The sequence below is a fragment of the Phasianus colchicus genome, chromosome 5 (assembly GCF_987193195.1).
Source record: "Phasianus colchicus chromosome 5, bPhaCol1.hap1.1, whole genome shotgun sequence".
Taxonomy (NCBI): domain Eukaryota; kingdom Metazoa; phylum Chordata; class Aves; order Galliformes; family Phasianidae; genus Phasianus; species Phasianus colchicus.
The window spans coordinates 31,892,046-31,916,878 of NC_143440.1; the positions used below are offsets into that span (position 1 = coordinate 31,892,046).

Below are 24,833 nucleotides of genomic sequence, written 5' to 3' on the forward strand. Positions count from 1 at the left end.
TTTTGTCACATTGGAGTGGAGCAGAGTTGCTAAGCTGGCCTGGGGTCAGTGTCTTCATAATATAGAAGAGAAATTTAGAGACTCCTCAAACATAAAGTAAAAAAAAAAAACACAAAAACAACCCTGATTTGTTGCATTCATAAATTCTGCCTTCTATTTAAAGGAGAAAAAGGCTTTTAGATTGATTAACACTGCCAAGGAGGGATTTGGAAATAGCAGAGTAGAAACCTCTCGCTTTGCTCTAGTTCAAAAAGATAATTGTTAAGTAAACAGAACTTTCAAAGCAAGAGCTTTGCTCTACATAACAAATAAGCACTTAATCAGGCATGTAAATGGAAGAGAGGCATCTCAGGTATTTTCTGAAGGTAATTTAGAGGCACTTAGGACTGCTGTTATGTGCTCAAGTTGGTACCTCAGGTAGATTTATAGAACTGGTCAGAAGAAAAAGTAGATAAAGGTTCTTTAGAGCTACACTGAAGACTAAAGATCATTCTGGATGTGCCAAAATTAATAGGAAGTGCTTTATATTTATTTTTCTATGTTATTACTGGAGAATAAGGGCTCTTTCTTTTTCTTGGTTAGTCCCATGTATGTGAAACAGAAAGATTCTTGCTAAAGCAGAATAAGGGGAGTAGGAAAAATCCCAGAAGAAGCTGTGCAACAAAAAAAGTGAATTGTGCAGGCATATATTTGAAGTTCTGTATTCAGAAAGAAAATATGGCAAACAAGGACTATGAGGAAGTACTGGGAAGAGGATGCAAATATTCTGAGGGGAATTACTGTTGCTCATTTCTCTTCCTCAGCTGATAAGTCTGCTTTTGGGTGAGATATTGAGAAGATGTGATGCGTCACCTCTCCATCACTGCGGGGAATTTGCTTAAAGGCAGACTTCACACATGTAATCTGCTCATGTCTGTTGCTAATATAGGTATGATTGGGAGGGATGCACTCCTAGCTGAGCAGGAAATGTAGTGTCATTGAAACGTTCTCTGACAGGGAGACTCTGAGGGCTGTATTCCCCCATACATCGTATCTTCTTTATTAGTGCTGCTGTTTGTAAGTCCACACTCCAACCTAAATGGCACAGGGCCACTTTTACAGCTGGGTCTCCATCGTTTTTTGGGTACTGTTTCAGGAGGAAGAAGTCGCGCTGTTGTTCTCCAAGCAAAAGACTAAATGCACATGCTGTCTGGCAGTTTTCTAGCCAAAATATGACACAAATTCCCTTGGACAGCTTAGGTATGTATGACTTGAAGTCTCTTTCTTCTCGTTCTATGAGGTGGAGGTCATTTTGCCAGGTTTTTTTCCCTACTATGCTTTTACTATTTGATAGCTGTCACTGCCAGTTTTCACAAACACTGTCAAATCTAATTTAGACATTTTTTCCTATGTATACATTAAAAATAGTTAGAATTATCATACTAGTGATTTATCTTCAACTTCTTAATTCAAGTATTGTGAAGAAAAGTGATGTCATCTCCAAAATTGGATGAAATATATCCAACTTACATTTTTTCCAAATTTTGCATTATGCATCTTTAAAAAGGACTCTAATGAAAAACTAGTGGAATTTTTTTTTGTTAACTATTCGCATTTTCAAATAGGAATAATTATTTGCTTATAGAGATAGACTTCCAAATAAATAAGGCTACATTCAATGAGTAAGCTAAAATAGTCTCCAACATTTTACACATTTCTTCAAACAAAAATAACTTTTGTGCCAAAAAATGAATATAATGAGCACTTCGAGTAGACACAAACATTTAAAGTCAGCTTGAGACTTCAGTCCACGCAACAGAAGACACCACCAATATAGGATATTCAGTCATTCTTAAAATTACAATCTATTATAGTTTACCAATAATTTTCTAAATCTGCCATCATAACCACATACCTCACTAAAAGTTTTTGGTTTTTTTAAGACAGTAAACCTGTTATTTTCTGAACACAAGACCGTATGATCCCTCTTAGGCTTTCTTTTCTAGCACAGATTCACTTGTAATACTGAGATTAATCCTCAAACAATGCAGATGAAGGTAAAACACTTTTACCATCTGCCATTCTCTGTCAAAGTTACACTCCTATAGCTACAAACACATCATTCACCTTAGTTTTTTGAGTGTTGCTCTCAGACTACATTTTCCACAGATTTTATTCTTTTTGAATCCTCGCTTTCATGTCTGTCTTATGTGGTTCAGTAGTTAGTGAGGTCACTCGACTGCTGCTCTGATTCAAGGTACATTTCCTGAGACCAGGCCAAATAAGACCGTTTTAATAGACAATAGGTCACAAATTGTCCCTCAATTAAATTCTTTGTATTACCGTTAAGTGGTTATGCTTATGAACATGCAGCTATTGCTTTACATTTTGTATTTAACTTAATTCTGGCCAAAAAACAATTTTCTGACTGCATTATAATCATAGAATCATGGAATCATAGAATCATAGAATGGCATGTGTTTGAAGGAACCTTAAAAATCATCTAGCTCCAGCCCTACTGCTGTGGGAGAAGTTGCCACCCACTAGATCAGGCTGCCCAGGGCCCCATCCAACCTGGGCTTGGATACCTCCAGGAATGGAGAACCACAGCTTTTCTTGGCAGCCTATGCTAGAGCCTCATCACCCTCTGAGTGAAAATTTTCCCCCCAACATCTAATCTAAATCTTCCCTCTTAGTTTAAAACTCTTCTCCCTTGCTCTATCACTATCAGACCATATTAAAACTCAGCCTCCCTCCTGTTTGTAAGCTCCTTTTAAGTATTGGAAAGCCACAATAAGGTCTCCCTACTGGAGCCTTCTCTTCTCCAGGCTGAACAAGCCCAGCTCCCTCAGACTGTCTCTGTGGGAGAGATGCTCCAGTCCTCTGATCATCTTTGTGGCCCTCCTCTGGATGCACTCCAACGGCTGTTTGACATTCATGCACTGGGGGCCCTAGACCTGAATGCGATACTCCAGATGAGGCCTCACAAGAGCAGAGTAGTAGTGAACAATCACCTTCCTGGCCCTGCTGGCCATCCCTCTTTTGATGCAGTCCAGGATACAATTAGACCTTCTAGGCTGCAAGCACACACTGCTGACTCAAACCCAGGCTTTCCTCCATCAGGACCCCCAAGTCTTCTCTGCAGGGCTGCTTTCAATGAGTCTTTCTCCCAGTATGTACACATACCTGAGACTGCTCCAATAATATGCAACACCTTGCACTCGCCTTTGTTGAACCTCATGAGGTTCATGTGGGCTCATTTTTCAAGCTTGTCTAGGTCCCTTTGAATGGTATCCCTTCCTTCTATTGTAGGAAGCATCACTCAGCTTGGTGTGATCAGCAAACTCACCGAGGGTGCGCTCAATACCACTGTGTTATTGATAAAGATGTTGAAGAGCACTGGTCCCGAGCACTGGACCCCTGTGGGACACTACTTGTGATCAGCCTCCACCGGGACACAGAGCTGCTGACCACAATCCTCTGGTTGCAACTGTCCAACCAATTTTTCATCCACTGTATATTCCAGCCTTCAAATCTATTCAAATCCCCTCCAATTCAGAGATGAGGATGTAATAATAACGCTCTCAGATTGTTTTCAAAATATCTTACAGATATTCTGTGCTGAATTTTGATTCTTTTTGATTCTTTTTTTGGGCATATTTGTCAATGATGAGTACCTGATCGGCTCCACTCTCACATAACAATAAAATAAGGTTCCTCTTCAGGGAGAAGACAAGCCTTTTCTTTGTGTGTCTATACCTATGCAGAACTTTCCACTGTCCTTGGCTGGATCTCATAGCACCAACTGTACAATTAGAATAATATGACACTGTGAGGAGAATACGAAGCATAAATCATTAGTGTTTTTTGTTTGAATGGCATACGCTTTTTAATAGATATAGGCTGAAACTATGCTGGCACTGCACTTAAAACATCCCAAGACCTGTTCTTCCTGGTTTCAGAGATCTTGCTACTGTTATTATAAAAGTTAGAACTGGCTTTACTTCCAGTGCCTTTTCAATTCTTGCGACCTAAAAAGCTGCTGACATTTCAAGTGACAAATCTAGGCTTCTCCAGTTCCCAGAAGATGAAGCATAGCGTCAGATAACATGTGAATCAGCTACTGCTGCCAAATGGAAATGGTGTCTTTTGGGGCTAAAACTTCAAAGAAAGGATCCTGTATTAGCAGCACTGAGTTTGCTGTACTTGCTGTTGTCTTGAACTTAAAAGCAGATAATAACCTTTGAATCTGAATATGTAGAAGATACCTTTACTAACAGAACTCCCAGCTCCTACAGGAAAAGATGGCTTGGCAGCTGAACTACGGAAGCACTGTAATGACCACCACGCTCATTAGACAATGAAAAGCTGTGCAGGGGTAAAAAAAAAAAGGCAATGCACGTGGGTGGCAAGGTGGGTGAATATTATTTCTACCTATCCTTTCAGGTTCTCAGAGGAATCACTGGGTATATAAATTAAGCTACAAGCCACAGGAATTACTGGATATATAAATTAAGCTACAAGCCATTTGCTGACTCTCATCAACCTTATTAAGTGGTAGGGAATCAGTAGTTCAGTGCATTTATGCATTTAGAGAAATAAAGCCATGATTAGTTCATTGGACAAAGCTTCTTAGTATCTGAAGCGGCAAAATTCCCTTGTTCTAGTGAAACAGCCTGTGGTATTTCTCATTTCTCTCAACAGGGTACTCTTTTACAACCCTTACTATGATTGAGATACGAAGTAAAGGACAGGGTGGGGAAACACAAATTATGACCTACGGGAGAGATGTTTAAAGAGGAGAGAAATTTAAATACAAGTGTAAATACAAAAGTGGCAATATAGATAAAAATACAGGTCACATCTACTCACCACAATCACTCTTGTTTTTATTGTAGTAGCACAAAGGGACTCCAGCAGTGGTACAGATTCCCTCTGTGTTCACTAAGGCTTAAAGACAGATTACAAATGCCCTAAAGAGCTTCCAACTTTTAGGTACAGTTGAATTTTATTCAGTATCTTCATAGAATTCATAGAATAATGTTTTCTAAAAGAAAGTTGCACTTCTTTGAAAGGAGGAAGACAGTAGAATATTTCATACCATCACAAAGGGAATTGTATCAGAAATGCTACCTCTTATTCTGCTGCAAAGAGAGTAAATCTGTATTTATAACTTTTTTACTTTGATGTCGTTAGAGATCATGTCATTTTCAGTTCTCTGGAAAGTACAGCCTTTCCCAGTCCCCTTTTGATAAAATCCTATATAATTACAGAACAACGTTGAGTGGCTTTAAAGCAGAAGTATCCACTCTGTTCTGAAAAGTCTTGTGTATGCTTAGGAGACTGCATGAATCATCTTTATCATCACAAAAGGAAGCATCCAATTAGAAAAAGACATCTGAAATTTAGAGTGAGGGTATGGCATCCTACAGGGATTGCTAAAGCAAGGAAAAAGCATAATAACATGCTTGTGTTAGGCTGGTATACTATTTAGTACCCATGTGACCATGGATCAGAAATGTCTTATTCACCAAATAATGTTTTTGCTTTTGTGGTCTGGATACAGTTACAAATTAACTGTGAATGACAATCTTGGCATATAAATGGTTAGCAGATATGAGAATCTTGGCATATAAATGGTTAGCAGATATTAATTCCAGAATTTAGGCAGCTGTCTTGTGCAACCTGATATATTCTGTAAGTATTTTTCCATATAAAATGTCTCACAGAAGGCTTTACAGCTAATCGTCCTTTGTATATGCATACACAAGAGGATACGAGTTGCAATATAATCTAAATTTGGCATATGTAGACATAGTATAGGTAGAGACCAATGAATTAGGATCTACTGTAAAAGCAGATACTCATAAATAGCAGCTAATTAAGAGTTTATCAGCATGTCACTATGCAAAACAAACCCTAATATTTCAGTAAGGCATAATATTGTGTGCAAGCTCAGCTGTCACATCTTATTGGAATGGAGACTTATGTGAGGTGTAGACATCATGCTGCACATAGCATTATGCTTTATGTGGGAGTAGCAGAGTACAACAGAAGTATGACAGGGTGGTTCTGCTGTAAATCCTCATCACTACTTACATTTTGCAAAATTAAAGCCTTATGAAAGTACTTGTTCCAAGCAATCTCTTACCTTTAGGCTTATTTTCCTAAAAAGAGAAAACGTAAAGTATCAATTTAAGTATTAAGTATTACTTTAAGTAATACTTCATGCTTAGTAAAGCATCTTACATTATCAGAAGATAGCTTTTCACAACACTAGAGATGTTGTTGAACAAAGGAACAATGTCAATGACTACTACTGGACATTCAACACTGTGTACTAGTCATGTCAATGTGAGGAATGCTCTCTTTCCATTCCCTTTTCTTTCTATCCTACAGAATTCCCATTTTCTTCACAAAACTGCAAAGATGGCTCAGCAACAACTGCCTGATATCAGTATCATTACAAAAAAAATTGTTTTCAACTCTTCCAGAACTCTTGTCTCAGGACTGGAAGTTTTTTTACTCATGCTTGGAGATCTGCTGGTAAGGAACTGAACAAGCAAACTGTATGAGAGTTATGAAGTCTTTCAATCTAAATGTATCAAGAGGGTGGGAGGGTGCAGGAAAGTATGTATTTTTCTTGCTTCTACTGTTTCTTAAGCACCAGTTATGGACATTGTTGAGACAAACCCAATAAGGCTGTTCTATCATTATGTAAAGAAATCTCTGAATTACAAGCTGCTGGATATCAGGATTTTCCAAGTACCAGCTAGTACTGACAATATACTTGTCCTGTTCTTACATTTTCCTGTAACTATTTGTTAATTGACCAGTGCTGGAGACAGGATGTGGTGCGACAGAGACTTTCTGATCTAGCATAGATGTTCTCAAACTCAAGAATAGCTGTCTAACTTGGGATACTACCTTTTCAGTCACCTTTTTTATCAAGACCATTCAGGGACATCTTCTAGTATATCTTTTTCAAACATCAGGTTATCTCTGAAATTGGTAATTTCAGAAAAAGGACTGTGACTGTGGCTTGGTTCCAAAGCTGCAGAGCTCTGAAATCCCCCCTCTATCCACAGTCTCACAGAATAGAAGACCATTACAAATTGTCTCAAAATTGTTAAGAACAGTTGTTTATATGAACTACCCTTTTATGTTCAAATGATGCCTTTTGGTACAAATCCTGTACCTAAGATGTACAAATGTCTGCTTATTATGTGACTTAAAATAAACAAACAAAGGACAACTGAAGATTTGTAGTGGGCCCTTTTATTTAATTTCCTGAAAATACAGAAGTGGCTTCTTGGTGGGACTTTCCAGATGTACATACTCAAGTCAGTTTTCTCTGAAACCACAAAAATGTCTCAAAGTTTATACCTCTTTGTAAATGCACATTTTAGAAGATTTCTGATTCTCTGTTAGACAGAACTTGATGAAGTATTACGAGAATGTGTACTTCATTTTTTTTTTTCTTAATGCTAAAGCTAACAAAGGATGATTTTCAGAACATATCCAGGTCAGTCATCTAAGCTCTTTTTCAAAAGTGACTTCTACATTCAGAAGCCTATGTCCCAATGAAAATTTATGTAATGTCCTCATGAGATGTTTAATCAAGGAAATAAATGTTTTAAGTAATTAACTGGGACTGTTTTCAAACTGGAATATATAGTGTCATCTGTGATCACCAACTAAACTTGTAGGAAAGGCTTTTTTCTACCAATATTAATACCACATACAAAATATATGGAAAAAGTCTATGGAAATTACCAGAATGGGAATTAAAAATCCAATTTTAATAGAGATGCAGAGAGACTTGGTTTTTCACTGTCTCCTACACTGTGAGAATTATTTACATCCATGCATAAAAACACAGTGAATGGGAGTAAGATTCTCCAAACCAAAGTTCCTTTTACTGATGGTAAGCAACAAAGTAGCAAACATATAATTTTAGCATTCTCTACATAACCTCTACAGATATGAAGTTCTTTTCATGTTATATCAACTGAAATGAGTTCCTGGACTTTGTTAATGAAAACGTACTTGGCTATGAGATAATACGGTCAAATGGAAAAGAGAGAGAACATACACAGAAATTCAGAACTAACAGCTATATTGGGGAAAGACATCACAAGTAGCATGACTAGGGAGTGTTAAAATCTCTTAATCTAAGCCTGCATTTGATTTTATACATAAATGATACAAAGATTGATTTTCTATATTATTCTAGTTTTCAACAGGATCATAAGAAAAACAATTTTTCAGTAAAGGCAGGCAGGAAGGAAGGAACTACCGGAAGCAGAGCCATTAAGGACTTTTTTTTCCCCCTTCTCCTCAAAATAGCCCTAGGGAAACAGCAGCTGAGCGAAGGAATCAATTTCAAGAAGTTTTCAGGAGTTTGCATGGAAATCGATCAGTTATGACTGTATGTACTTGTCAATTTTTTGGTACAATTTCCTGAAATAAAATGCAAAAGCATAGTCACTTATGGCACTGATAATGTAGTTTTTACTGTCATTTTGCTATGTTAGCTCTTGCTATCTGTCTCAAAATAGTGATAAAATTGCAGGTAAAAAAAAATTCCTCAGACCAGGAAAACAGAACTATTTTTGGATACTACGATTTCACTACTGTTTTTAGGCATGTCTGAACATATGGCTCAGATTTTTTGGCTATTTTACAAAAATCTTGAGAGTATCTGATACAGAAATGGTCTAATTCATCTGTAAGGTGAAACTCAAAGAATGTTTACTCTGAAATTCAGTATATCTTACAGCCTGATTCATAAAGTAAACATTTGACAGATTCTTCTGGAGACAGATTTTTGTCTCCAGAAGAATATAGCGCGAGCTGTTCTCCTCTAAAATGAGAAAGGACAGCTTTTCCTACATTTGCAGAAGAATGGTTATCAAAGTCTATACACTTCTCATAGCTATCAGAAAGTTGCTGTCAGTGGCTCAATGTCCAAGTAGAGACTGGTGATAAGTGGCATTCTTCAGGGATTGGTGTTGGAACTGACGTTTTTTAACACATTTGTAGGAGACATGGACAGCGGGATTGAGTAGACCCTCAGCAAGTTTGCAGACAACACTTAGCTGAGTGTTGCAGTCAACACGCTTAGAGGAAAGGGATGCTATCCAGAGGGACCTAGACAAGCTTGAGAGGTGTGCCCATGCCAACCTCAGGAAGTTCAACAAGGCCAAGTGCAAGGTTCTGCAGAGCTGGGGCTCTTCACCTTGGAGAAGAAAAGGTTCCGAGCAGACCTTATAGTGGCATTCCAATACCTGAAGGGAGCCTACAGAAAGGCTGGGGAGGAACTTTTTACAAGGGCAGGTAGCAACAGAATAGACAGGAAATGGCTTTAAACTGGAAGAGGGTAGATTTAGAGTAGATATCAGCAAGAAATTCTTTACTGTGAGGGTGGTGAGACACTGGAACAGGTTGCCCAGTGAAGTTGTGAATGCCTCTTCCCTGGAAGCATTCAAGGCCAGGCTGGATGGAACTTTGAGTAAATTGGTCTAGAGGAACATATCCCTGCCTATAGCAGGGTGTTGGAACTAGATGATCTTTAAGGTCCCTTCCAATGCAAAGCATTCTATGATGGGTATGCAACACACCTCACAGATTTCCAGGAATCAGACTTGTGTACCCTTGAAGCCTACTGTACATCCTTAATAGAGCAAGTATGTTTGTAAGTTTCTAGTCACATTATCACTTTCTTAAAGAATTCTAATATCTGACAAAAGAACACAAACTGGATGCTCCAAACCCCACATAACTTGCAAAAATTTGTCTCTCAACATTATACTTTTAAAATAATGTTTACTGCTTTAGACCGAACAACAAGGAATGTGTCAGTAGAGATGAAAGTCTTATTAACAATGTGGTACATACATCTTGAGATGCTGTAATCACGATTTTGTTTCTCTGTTACACAAAGTGTAGCCATTTATTCCTACATAGGATGAATATGAATTTCTACCAAATCTGAGTTGCACTTTGATTACTGGATGCTGACATCCCAAATGAAATTTTGCTCCATTTATTCTTGGGTTAAACTTGCCAGCAACACAGACCGGGAAGTCTTTATTCAGAGTGAGATACAAGGGAAGGTTCTGGAGACAGAATAAAGCAGATAAGTTGCAGAGATTTTCTCAATCTGTGACTGCAAAACTTCTTTGCCAACAATTACACCCATCTTTATAATCATGCTGGTGAATCCTCTTCACAGCAGCTGCAGAGGTAGCTTCAAGGAATGTTTCTGCTCTAATAGTTATCTCCTTTTTTTTTTTCTTTTTTTTCTTTTTTTTTTTTTCCATAGAGAAATCCAGAGAGGATTGTGATTCAGAGAGCAGCTGATTGATTCACCTCTTCCTGTTCTCACTCAGAGGCCACAGTACGTAAGCAGAAGGTCACAGGCCGTATGGGATGGAAGCCATGCTCCAAAATAAGTACTTTCCTCAGAATGCAGGCAGAGGGGAACATCAAGATATGTGCCTCTTCTTGTGTTCAATTCAACACGGAATTTGGCTTGAGTGCAGCAGAAATGTTTTTGGACACTGAGTAATATCACAATTCCACAGTAAGCAAGTAAAAGGAAGTACTGTCATTATATTTAATGATTCCTACATTTAAAAATATCTGTGAAAATTCTTGACACAGCAAGGAAACACAAAAGATACAGCAATTGTTTGGAATTAAAATTTGTATACAAATATTCAAGAAAGTCTGGGCTGAGTTTGTATCCAACTCAAAATATAATTTCACTATGCTTTACAGGCACTTGGATCTAGTAGGTATGTGACTACCCAAAGCAGGCAGAATTGTTTAATTTAGCTTTCTATATACAACCTGTAAGTTAGGAACAGCAGACAGTACTCTGCAATTTTACTGATTGTTGTCTGTTTACCATAATTACAGAGATATTTTAAACTTCCGCATTTTGTTGTAGGCATAATATTAGGTAGGGAATAGCAGCAGAACATTTTGAGTAGTCTGTTATTGCGGATACATCCTGAGGACTAGCTGATGCTATTTTTAGTCACTATGTGGTTAACTGTGACTAGACTGAGGATGTTATTTTTTTGTTTAGTGTTTGAAGTTGCAAACATTGAATTTTGCAGTCTGAAATTGCTGAATTAATAGAAAAAAAAAATCTGAGTTTTAATTAAAAGTTATGTGTATGCACACAGAAATATTTTCCTATTACTGGTCTATATTGCTGTAGCTCAATTAAATTAAGTTTTTGTTGAAATAAGTCAGGTGAACTAGATAAAAATGTAAGTTCATAAGCCAATTCCAATATATCCATTATTAAGGCTATATCCTTAATATATTATTTATACGTATGTAACTGTATACATTTTTGTGTGTGTATCTATATGTATATATATATATATACATGCATACATATTCTGCCCTGAAAGTAATGCCTCTTATTTTATTATGTTGGCTGACAAAGTCAGAGGCAGATGGTGGTGGTATGGCAGTAGAGGTTGAACCTTTCCACAAATATTTCATGACATGTTGTTGCCGTGCAACAGATGGCAGCAGAGGGGCAGTCTGACAAAATGGTGTCTCACATGGAAGTGCATATGAAGCAAAACAGTGACACTGAATTCCTCCATGTGGAAAAAATGGCACCCACTGACATTCACTGATGCTTGCTTAATGTTAGTAGAAATAGAATTAAAGAAAGAACATTCTAAAGCAACTGAAGTTTAAGAAAGTAAACACAAATCAGGTGTATTCACAATTACTGGTCTTTACAAAGGACTTACACATAATTTAAAAAATGTTTTAAATTCAGTTGTATTCCTATCTGCAAGGACTTGATTTAACATTTTGGATTAAGCTGTGACTGCCATAATCTCTTAATTTTGTGGCTACCGTAAGTAGCAGTCGCAATTGCTGCCTCTGTTCTGGGAAATTCAGGAATTCCTTTTGTGCAGGATCAGTAGCCCAGAGGCATAAAGAGGTAGGGAAGGAAACAGAATCATGCTGCCACTCCATTTCAATCTAAGATAAATAAAATCTTTGTCCTATACTCTGTGTTGACCATACACATATGACCTTGTAATGATTCCTATGCTGTCCAGAGCCTGATAGAAAACTTAGCTGCATTTTGTAGAATCTGGATAGCTAACATTGGCAGGAATTTCTAGGCATCATCTAGTCCAGCCCCCTGCTCAAGCTGAGCCAGCTACAGCAGGTTGCTCAGGGCTTTGTCAGTTGACTTTTGAGTATCTCCAAGATGACCCCGCTGGATAATTCACTCAATTGCAGAAAGGTTGTTCTTATGTGTAAATTGAATTTCCTGTATTTCAATTTGTGACCATTGTTTATTCATTGAGAAATACTGCAAACAGTCTCGTTCCACTTTGACCCTACTCCTCTCTAGGCTGAAAAATCCCAGTTCTCTCACACCCTCCTTGCACAGCAGATGTTCCAGTCACTGAATCATTATTATGGCCCTCTGCCAGACTCAATCCACTAAGTCCATGTCTCTTGTACTTGGGCCTAATACTCCAAATATGGCCTTTCCAATACTTAGAAGAGGGAAAAGTTCATGTTCCTCAGCCTGTTGGCAATGCTCTTCTACTGTATACCAGGATGTTGTTTTGGACCAATTTGCTACAAGCCCACATTGCTGGCTTTTATTCAACTTGTTGTCTGCCAGTATGTACAATTTAGTTTTTGCAGAACTGCTTTCTAGCCAGTTGCCCCAGCTTGCACTGGTTTACAGAGTTATTCCTCCCCAGGTGCAGGAGCTTGTACTTCACTTTTTGGAACTTTACAAGATTCCTGTCAGCCTGTGGAGATCTCTCTTAATGGCAGCACAATCGCCTGTTGTGTCAATTATTCCTCCCCAAACTGTATTATCCTGCAAAATTTCTGAGGGTATCCTCTGATCCCTCATCTGGATCATTAATGAAGATATTAAACACTATGAAGCATTAGCTGTAGCTCTTAGCGGTAATTGTTAGAGTTAGGGTAGTATGGTTAGGCTGCAGTTGGACTTGATCTTTAAGGTCTTTTCCAACCTGAGCAGTTCTATGATTCTATGACCACACTAAGAAGAAAATTAGTCTGGAAGTGGCTGCAATGGGTAATGATTATCTGCTTCTGTTTGTTGTGAAAAATAGGACTTAATAATTGCTTCCTAAAAATGATCGTTCCTCTTCACCATCTCCCCCTATTCTCCTTCTCTTTCGAAGCAAGAAAAATCATATAGACTCATTCTTATCTGAGCAACCTTCTTCATTTTTCTTTGTAATTGTTCTTTTTCATTGTCCATCTCATTTATTGTACTTGGCCAGTACACCAATGTCTACCAGCTGCCAGCTGTTAAAGGAAAATAAGAAGATGCATCCATGCTGAATTGTTTCCCTGTCTGTCATGAAAACAGTTTGCATTCCACACAAAAAATTCATTGGTGGTGTAAGGGAATTGACGTCAGTACTGTTACACCCAGAATGATTTTGGCCCTGCACATTTATTATGCAATACTTTCAGATGCAGAACTCCATGATGAACAAATGACTGCCAGATGTGAGAGTAAGATCTGCTCCTTTTTGTGAGGTCCATGAACATATTCCCATATGTGGACTGTAAACTTTCTCAGTGTATAAATCTATATATTCTTCAAGAATAACTATGCAGAAAATATTTTAAATGGCAATATAAAGAAGAATAACAAATAAAAACCTATATTTATTGCTTTAAAAAAGAATAAAGTTCTTCTAACTTTCTTTCATATATCCAATACAAGCTATTACTTTCTTACTCCTGCCCAGGCAGATAGTGGCAATTTGTATTGGCTGACAGGTTAGGCTCAAAGCATTACAGTAAAGAGGGTTACATCCCATCTAGTTGCCGCCAGTCACAATTGAGATTATGCAGGGCTTCGTTTTAGGGCCACTTCCCTTTAATTTTTTAAAAATCAATTACTTTGATAAAGTATTTGAAAGTACACTAAACTGAGAAGAGCTGTTGACTCCCTCAAATGTGGAGAGGTCTTGCAGAGAGATCTTGACAAATTAGAATGTCTGAAGACAAGATGGAATGCTGTACAAAGACACCTATATTTAAAGATGATCTTGTATTTCTGCATTTATTCATCAAAGCAAGCACCTGAAAGTCCTGCACATTCACTTCTACAAATTACACCTTGATTTCTTGATTCTAGATGTCACCATAATCAGGCACATTGCAAGGATATTTGACAAAACAGTGTTTTCTTTCCTTTACGTTTATTTCTTCCCTTTATGGTAAACCTTTTGGATTGCTGGTTCACCTTGAAAAGATCTTCCCACCTAAACAATTAACTTTACAATTGCTATTTCCTTCCTACTTCCTATGATCCTAATGCTACCAATATTGCCTTTTAGCAGTTTACTGCAGAAAATAAGTAGCTCAAGAGGAAACATTCTTTCCAGCTCATGTTTTCACTGTTAGCGAAGATGAAATCTCAATAAAAATGTATGTGATAAGTAGGAAACATTTTTTGTACTATCCTTTCCTCTATTTTAATTTGCTCTTTGTTCTAATCCTTTGCCCAAGTACCAAACACTTTGGATTCTCAGTATTTATGGCTGTGATCAATGTATCACACATGGAGTCAATTCTCATTCTGAAGAAACTGCATGCAAAAGTCAACACATTGTTACACGACTTAGGCTGTGCTTGCAGTACATTTAGCACTGAAGCTGAACCAATCTCCAGCACAGACTGGAGAGATTAAACTCGATTTAAATCACGTCCAACCTCTTGGCTTGCTTAGGCAATACTGAGTGAAGAGGAATTGTCTTGAGCCGCATATAAAATACATAATGGTTAGTGTACATATGGTTAATGTATATGAGTGGTAAAACTTATTTTAAGAAATATTTTTAAGTTTTGTTGTTAAAACATAAAAAAGAGGACAACAAAAGACAAAAGTTTGATTTTGTGAAAACTAATTCACAGATAAGTTGAAACACAGCACAGGTAAGTCGATTTTCACCTTAAAGGTGCGTGTTTAACTCATTTAAATGAGTGGTCAAATCCATAAAAAATGCTGAATCTGTGAGCCATTTTTCATCTTCAAGTTCTGGCACAAATTTTCCTTCTGATTCCATGAATGGCATATTTCATTTTGCAAATTGTAAAATCTTTTCAGAATTTTATCCTGGCTTAGACACACTGCTTCAGAAAAGTAAATGATACTCCTATAATCATCATTTACAGTTTTAAAGGAAGTCCTGGAACTGGCAGAAACACTAATTAAATACATATAACAAAACCAGTTAAAAACATATTGCAAATTATTTTATATTCTTTGTGAGTTTTTTGAGATGTTGAAAATTACAAAATTTTCAGTGCAGCTCGAGTACTCTTGATATTTCTTCCCCAGTGAATGTCTTAACTTCTGAAATTATTTTAGAAAATAACTCAAGGCAGAGATTAATAATTAAATAAGAAAACTTACATGTCTGCTTGATGACAAAAAACTCTTGTCATCACATGCGCATATACATGTAGGCGGGTTGAAATAATACTATTGGCAATCATTGTGTTTTGTTTGCCAGGTAGCACAAGTGCATGTAATGTGCAATGCACGATGGTATGTATTTGACTGAGCATTTGTGGTGGGCACGAGAGGCAGAGTCAGCACTGCACTGAGCTCTCCCCTTCACAGAGTTCTATTGTTGCATATACAGCCTGAATTCAACCTACACACAATCAACTCATGAAAAATATCACTAAAAATCACTTAATGATGCCAAAAATTTAAGATCTTATTGGTCTACATTACCAGCTGCCCAGGGCTGCATGCAGCCCGTAGGCCACAGGATGGATATGCCTGCTGTAAATGGTAACAGCTTAACCTGACTGCGTGATATTAACAGTACAGTCTGTGTTCAAGCACTATCCCATTTCCACTGCCCTCACTGTTCACTACCTGTGTTTTAGAACCAGACTAACAGATAAGAGGATTTTTACAAGTAGCACTATTCCTGAACATCAGCATGAATCAATAAGAAAATTACATTATTAAGCCTTTCCCAGACTTTTTTTTTTTTGGCCTAAAATACCCAGACCACTAAAATTACTTAGTCATCCTAGATATGTATGTGCCTTACAGTTTCTGCTATTCTGTACACATTGAAGTTTATGGAAATTCAAGGGAATTAGCAAAAGCAATATTTGGACAGTAAACAGCAATAGAAAGTATGACTTCTCAATGTGTAGTGCTAGTGTGTTTTGTTTCCTGTACCTTTTTCCAACAAGACATCTCTCATTGCATTTCTACCCCAGCCCTGCTATCCAACCCAATATTTAATTCTTATAGTCTTGTCTTAATGCAAATAACAAAAGAATCTTACAGTATCCAAGAAGATCAGGATATATTTCAATTACTATATCTTTATTGTCCCAGTTAGTTCCTTCTTAACAATGATATACATATATATTTTTTAAGCAAGCTTTTAGCATACTAAATTTTGGAGAAATTCATCCATAAACCTGCCTGGAGCTTTGAATCTTCATATAGAACAAGGCTGAAGTAACCTTGAATTTCTCAATTCAGGAACTTTCTAGGATTATCTGGTTTAAGGTAGAATATTATTTAGAAGACTTCTGCTTTCCAATGAACTGTGCAGTTTCCTCACCTTTAAGACAAATGCTGAAAATATGCAAAACATTATTTCTATACAATCTTTCCTGAATTATATTTAGTTGTTAATCTATTTTGGAGAGTTGGACTTGGCTTAAGTTGTATGCAAAAAGCAAATGTCACTAAGAACTTCAGGTCTGTGATAAATCTGCACCAGACTATCCCTTGAACAAGAATGAAGGGTTTTGGCACAGATTCCATCTGGTTTAAGAATCAGGCAAGAGCACACCTGAAAATAATCCTATGCAGCTGTTGCTCTTTCTGAATGCAAAGCCTCCTTCTTTGGGATTATGTCAGATTTCCATCACCAGTCTTTATTACAGCTATGAAAAAATTGTAGAAGATTCATGAGAAATAATTAAAATAATTAAAACTTTAAAGCACCACTTCAGATAGATGGCTCAGGCACAGAGACATTTAAGCTTGCTGTAGGAAGTATATATCTTTTCAGTCAGAAAATATCTTAAAAAAAACATGCTTTCCATGCTTATCAGAATTACTATTTATAACTATTTGTTTCTCTTCACTTTTTGACTGAAGAGAGAGGTGCATTCTATTCATGACAGAGAGAAGGTAAGATTCTGAACGAAGTAATGCTAATGCAGTCACTCTCTAAAATCCACTGGGATGACCAAGGCAACAAAACCCTCTCTGACAATAGGACAAATAATTTGAGAGATCCAAAGCAGGGAAGTTAAGGAAGGGGGCATAAAACAGAACTGCAGAAGCAGAGAATCCCCATGTGAAAATCACTCTTGGGTGGCTCAGCCCATTCTATTTTTCACCTTAAATGCATATATGTCTGGAAAACATATCTCCTTAGAGAAGGGCTCAGGCAATAGAAGGTCAACATACCTAAGCTGAATTCAATCTTGAGATTTATTTCTAGTGACTGTTCTACATCTGTATGAATAATAGCCAGTTCATCACAGTATTAACAGCCCAGAGCCCTTCAAGAACAATCCAAAACTAGAGCAGCAGAGGAGCTGTGGAAGAAGTTAGAACACCAGAGCTCTGGGAGCTGGGGAGTTGTGCAACACATGCTTGCAATACCATTGGCTCTAGCTACCACTCTGAGACCATCCATTTCCAAGTTTTCTAAAAAAAGTGGAATATAAAAATGGTAAGACATAAGCAGTGGTATTTCAGCAGAACTCCCTTTCCTTACTCACAGCCATCATACAGTAACCAGTTTCTGAGATGATATTTGATATCCTATGGAACTTCAATGAAATCAGTGGAGTTATTTACAGTATAAATCAGACTCAATTTTGCTCTAAGTGTTTCCTGTAGATTTAATACAGTTATTACCCTCAAAACTCTCTAGCTGATCCCTTCTCCTTTTATTTCTACAACTAATTTCTCGCAGCTGTAGTATTTATTCAAAATCCTTGGCTGCTTGCTTCACCCCTTTCTGCTGCCTGTACAATTTGATCCTCTGGAGTATACTACTTTAAAACTGCATCACACACACCAGTTGGGGGACATTTTTCTCCTTATTGCTCCAAATGAAATGATTTCTGTTCAGGTAACTAAATATAGATTTCCTACATACATATATATATGCTTATGTATCTATCTTTGTCAGTACATACATAGAAGAGTGCTCTCTGACATCAGGACCACAAGCAGGGGGCTTGAACAGAAGCCAGAGTATAACGGCTTAGACATTTGGGGCCATCAGTGAGGTAAAAGCCAGCAGTTTATCAGCTTCTCAGTGTTATTTTTGTTTGTCATGCTAGTATTGTTCTAGGTCTCTGTTGTGTCAACTGCAGTCAGGAAACTAGTCAACAGTGGTGTGTCCTTGACAAAAAGTACATGTAGTAACAGTAAAAAATAATTACTTTGAAGATGCAGTAAAAGCAATAATTGTTCATTTCTCGGATCCTTGTGGAGAAATCTGTTTTTAGAAGCAGTAACACTAAAGGAATGATCTAACAGCAGTTTCTCATCTTCTCTATTTGTTCAAATTTTTGAAGACAAATGTTCAAGATTCAGAGAGTGTTTAAGCCTTCATTTCAAATAGTAATATAATGTAAAAACATACTTAATTCTAAATGTGAGATTTGAAATATTAGCACTCTCTTTGCAATCACAACTCCTTAATGACCTTCTTCAAAATAATCCTATGTATAGGATAGCTTTTCATCTGTTTCCTGCAAACTTATTATTTTTAGGTATTTATGGCTCTAATCCTACAGATAGCACCTCAAGTCTGTCAGGTTCCTGGACAGAAGCTCAATCTGGTATTTTCTTAATCTTTCTGATTAATCAGTTCAGTTTAACATCTGCTAGCTTGGATTCTAACAATATGTTTTACTAAATAGTGACCTATGGTAGCCAACTCAGAGCTAAGAATTTGGATGCAGTTTGCCATGGTAAGAATTGGACAAAACTATACAAATTCAATTAACTCATTAAAAATCTTTTCCCTAATGTTTACAAGGACCTGAGATATTTTGTGGCCTTTTTGTCACATATCTTTTTTAAAATGTACATGAATTACTCTTATTTTGTATGTCTACATATATCTATCTCTATTGATATAGAGATGAATTCTATATGTATACACATATATGGAGATATTTCACACACATAAGCATGTGTATATACATATGTATACAGATACGTATATATAACATACATTAAAATTCATTTTTTGTTACTACTGAAATCATTATCTGCCACTGCAGAAATCTGCATCAGTCCAGAACAGAAAAATCTATTGCAGCTGTCTTTTCAACTCCCAGGAAAATTCTCAATTTCTTTTGACAAATATTCAAATTTTCTGTCAATTTGATCCTTTCTCTGATGCCTGCTGAAATCTGACAGACCTCCTTTTGTTTCATGTTTGTCTATTTTACAAGTTAGCACCATCCCTCTCTGATTACGTTGTTTTAATCTGCTTTTATCTAGAAGTGGCCATGAAACAACTCTATGCCTATAAACCTACCCAATTTTAAATTTTTGATTATTAGTCAGTGTAGTTATTGTCAAATTATCTATTTTTTGTCTTCTGTGGGGCAAGTGCAAAGTGATGATAATTAGCAACCCATACCTCAAGGCTGTGAAAGACTCCATTAGTTTCATAGTGACAGGGTGATCCAGTCATGGCTTTGGACATCCAACAGTCAGAAGTTGCTAGCTGCTGCCAATGCTCAGTTCTTAGATGCAGCAGGGGTGTACGTTGCCTCACAACATGCTTTGATTTCATGTGCTTCAGCAAAACTGGAACATGAGACAACACAGATGACAAGGATATCTCCTATAACTTGTTAAATAGCGTATTTTAAATTCGGAGAATAATTTTGCATTAGATGTTTCTCATTATTACTGCCAATACAAAGCTAATGTTTAAGACAATGGTTAACATATTAATCATCCAGAGAGTAGAGGAAATGTCCTAGCAGAGCTGACTAAGCTGAGGGATTCTGGAGAATGTTTGCACTATGAATTAGTCACCCTTTGACAGTCATAGAGCTGGCTTGCACTGGCAGAGAGGTAGCTGGCTTTGGAGTTGACTATTTTTAGTATGAATACATAAAGATGACTAGCACTGCATCATGACTTGGAGTTAACATGTAGCATTTGTCAGAAATGCAATGTTCAACGGAATTTAAGAAATATCATGAGTGACTGCATCTATGTCTAACAAATTTACCACTGAGAGGAAGTGATTTAGCACACAGGAACAGCATCTAGGTATGAAGAAATAATGAGTTTGTGAGCAGAGAGAAAGAAATGTGTCTCAAAATGGTCATCAAAGAAGAGAAAACAATGAAATGAGCCAGAAAGATCATCCTATTACAAACTGTCCCACTATCTATCATTGCACTAGTTAAAAATATGTCTGGTGGAAGTAGGTGTATGTATGAACTGCATCATATCTCAGCAGGGAGGGAGAGTCGTGAGAACAAAGAATGAAGGGTGCACTTTGTGTTAAGTATAAAAAAGATATGAAAAATATAAAGCAGTTAGATGAGGTGTTGAAGAAATATGAAATACATCTGCCTCTTTGTTCTACTACACTTTTTGCCAAATAGAATAAATATTATGAAGACAACAATCAGTGCCTGAAAGAAGAAACAGAAAGAAAAAAAAAAAAAACAAAACCCAACAGTATAAGTAATATGGAAACCCCTAAATTACTCAATCTCTGTGTACAAAAACAATTCATCTTTTCAACACTCAGGGAGGAAGTTCAAGTTCAGCTTCTAGTCCACAAAGAAGCCGAGCAATACTTGGATATAGCAGAATATAGAATGGTAAAATACTCAACCAACTTGTATGACAATAAGAGGAGGAAAAAAGAAGGAATAAAAGGAGTGAGCTGCATGAGAGCAATAGATATAAGCTCTCATAAAATGGAAATATTATTTCCTATTTCACATGCAAATTGCCTGCAGATTTGCTTCTGTTGCTCTAATTCACTTAATTTGAACAGATTATTTGAGGAGAAATGCCGTTTTATCACCAGCAAGTATGACTACATAAGGGAGCTTGTTCTTCACGCTCTGTAGTACTGCACTAAGAATAGTGGCCTGTGGGGAATCCACGGTTTCATTCTCACCTGAAAACCTTTGCAGTTGATGGCTTCACAGCATTACTTGAAGCAGACCTGATTGATCTTCTGTTGGAATAATAAAATGTAAGCATCAGAGTATGTGGATGCACATACTCAACTCCAGCTCACATGCTATGATTGCTCTGGTCAGGATATGCAACTAGCTAAATAAAGTTAGGTGAAATACAGAAATTCTGTCTCAGGTTTCAATCCATGTAATTCAATTACTTTTGTGTCATGGTCAAGGTAGATACTGGAGTGAATGTGGTCTGTGAAATCCACACTGCAATGATGACATTTTGGATGTTTTTTCCCCAGTTACTCTGAAGGGTTGTGAAATAATTATTTTCCCTGAAAAATCATCTTTTTATCAGAAATATTACCAGCTGTCTTTTCTGTATATGAGAATATAGTTATTCATATTAGAAGGAGGATGCTTCTACTTGAAGTTTCATAAATATTCCATCTTTTTAAAATAAATAATAAAAAAGGCAGAATACAAACTGTCACAGGTGATGAAAGGGTGAAGGTCTTCAGTTCTGTACAGCACATTGTTGGGTTGCACTGAATGGGAAGAATCCTACCATCTCTGTTTTGAAGAATATATTTTGGAGAGCATACACTCAACAAAACTGCACTGTACATTTTCTGGCATTCTAACATAGGTCCAAATACATGCAGTGGACAGATAAGAGGAAAAGGTTCCTTTTCACTGTTGCCTCACCTTTGCATCTGGATATGTTTCAGATATAGCATATAAAATAGGGGTTTGGAGACCGGACATACCATCCTTCCCACACAGGAGAATGATGACCAAACACAGCACAAACTGAAAATAGAGCTCAGCCAGTGAGTCACTCGTTTGTGACATTCTCTGCTATGGCATGAGAAGAAACTTCAGCAAATTCTTTTTCTGTCATATTCAGCCATGGACCTAATTTCAAATGAAGCCACACACATATCTGACACACCCAAACCCATACTTCATTATGAGGAACATTTCATGTTTTAGACCCAAATTTACATCAGGCATGTAAGGACACAGTGTTCTCTTTTCTATTATAGTAAATTACTTGCAGGAAAAATACTGAATCATAAAGTTTAGGTTAAGAGCTTTCCTATTTAATTTTAAACCCTTTGCACTCTTCTCTTGCACATTCATTTTAGGATTTCAACTAAGTCATCAGGCTTGATTACAAAGCCTCCTTTAAGCCTTACCTTAGAGATAACTCAAATACATTATGTTGTAAACTCCCTTCTATATAAACCTTGACTCAGAAGAAATGTTTTTTATCCTCAATAATCAGTATGAAATAATGGCATTTGAGCTCATTGGTGATATACCTATACTATTCCAATTATCAAAAAACTAGAGAAGCATTTTTTGAATGGCTAGACTATTCCAGCTTTGTAAAAAAATAAATCTATTGACTATTTGCTGGTGTTTGTTTTTTTTTCCTGCTTTCTGAATAAATACTTTGGAAAGCAAGGTTTCCTAAACAGCATTTCTTCTGGATACTTCAGAACCAGAACTTACATATTTGCCACTGCACTGCAGCCACCTCTGAGCTGAAACACAGAAGCTACACTGGACTGATGTTAAAAATGTTTACTCTCAAATTAAATAATAACTAATGCTCTTTTATCGCTCCTGCCTTTATCATATATTAGCTATTTAGGAGACTGAAAAACACCTATTAGCACTATTTGTCAGTAAACCAAATAAAGAGCTGCCCTCATCATCCTATAAATACTATTTGTTTGTCATACTTAAGTCAGCTTTTCATAAATCTCCAAACGTCCAACTTCAATCACTGTAAACTCAGACAGCTGTGACTTCCTAAGAAGCAGATGATCCAGAGGACCTCAGGGAAAAGAAGAAAGTTCAGGGAAAAGAGACTGTCCTCCCAAGTTGTGCAGATTCTTCTACATAGATCTAATTTTTGTTGCTGCTGCTTGCTTCCTTTTCTATTGAATCAGTCTGTGTCTCCATTTTTCACACCGAAGCTATGCCAGGAAGTGGACTGAGGTGAAAAATTTGTATAGCATCACTCTCATGATACTTAGTGGCCTGGAGAGATACAGTAAAAATCATATTGCACTATACTACCTGCAAACTATTTTTCACTTTCATTAAGTGTCCACTAAAGGAGATGAACTGGAAAAGAAGAAAGAAGTTTGATTACATTGCTCTGACTGTCTTTAACAGTAAATGATGTAGATTCATTTTCTTTGCTATACTATTTTATAATCTCAGTGAATGATGCAGAGCTGAGCAGATTTCAAGTGCATTGTGGAATCAAAGAAAGAGCATCAGCTGAACCATAACCACACTATCTTAAGCACATATGCTTGACAATACTAAATGTAACACATCACTGAGTCACACAGAATGGCAAAACACATATTTTTGCTCCAAATTTTAAATTTGTTTACATTAGCTTTTGACAGCAATTTCACTTCTTCGCCTATAAAGTCTGTTCCCCTGTTGTTTTTGTGGAACCTCTAGACAGCAGAAAGGACCTTCAAGAGGAAAACTGGATTCTAAGTCATACTCTCATATCTGAAATCTCTCTAATTTTTTTTTTTTTCTTTTTCTGTAAGGAGCTGAGATTTCAGTGACTGTGATAACTTACGTATCACATAAAGTATTACTTTATCTAGTAACTGTATATGCACATATGCAATACTACCATGCATTGTGTCTGGCTTTGTCTTATTCTCATTCTACTAAAATATCCTCCTCTTTTCAAAAACATTCAAAAATCACATATAAACATTTATTTATTCATCTTGAATGCTCACCTATGAGATCAGTCAGCATTGCCCCTAGTTTGTGCTACCATAGGAAAATGATCTCTACTATTGATATCTATTTAATGTCAGCTTCCTTCAGGAAAGCTTTTAATTACAGAGAAGCAATCAAGTACCAATTAAACCAACTTTACAGTTATCTGGAAGAAAAACAGGATTTGATGTCCAGTTTTTGAAGTAATTATCTGGCTCTAACAAGCAGGACTTAGACTGAAGCTTGCCTTGGGCTTTACTAACACAACAAGTAGTACAATGGAGAAAAACACCAAAACAAACAACAGATGCATGCTGTCAGAAGAAAGAAGCTGAAGTTAGAGTGGTAGGAAAAGAGCATTCAGGATCTTCCTATCTCAACTAAACTAGGTTTTTTTTCATGACACCTCAGCTGCGCTGGGCACCACAATTTGGTGATGATGCTCACATAAGCCTTGAACTTTTAATTCTATTCTTTTTCCTATATGGAACTTTGCTGAATTCATGGAAGTAAGGATCTGTTTACATGAATCAAAATACAGAATCCCTGCCACCATAAAAGATGCTGATATAAAATTTTAAACAGAAGCAAACAGGAAAAAAAAATCCCTTCAAATTATCAACATCAGATGAAAAAATAGGATGAAATGTTAGGCAAGGACAGTCTTTATGTGTTTATAATACTGAGGATGGTAAAGCATTGATCTCTGACTGATGCCTGTTGCAGTGACTCAAATAGTATTGATAAATAGCTCTCACTGACCTCTTTTTTTTTCAGTGGAGGAGTCAAGGTCACAAAGCCCTTTGATGCAGCTGCCTCCATGCGTAGGAATAGTTGTG

The 24,833-nt window shown here is 36.9% G+C and overlaps 1 protein-coding gene across 1 annotated transcript in view; it reads left to right on the top strand.

The window, feature by feature from the left end:
- The window catches only part of LOC149917831 (uncharacterized), a 72,936-nt gene that overhangs the window by 20,544 nt on the left and 27,559 nt on the right, over nucleotides 1-24,833 (top strand). Inside the window, exon 2 of the mRNA XM_090142051.1 lies at nucleotides 6,379-6,525. Within this exon, the coding sequence (XP_089998177.1) occupies nucleotides 6,379-6,525 (147 nt within the window). The remainder of the gene's footprint in view (nucleotides 1-6,378; nucleotides 6,526-24,833) is intronic.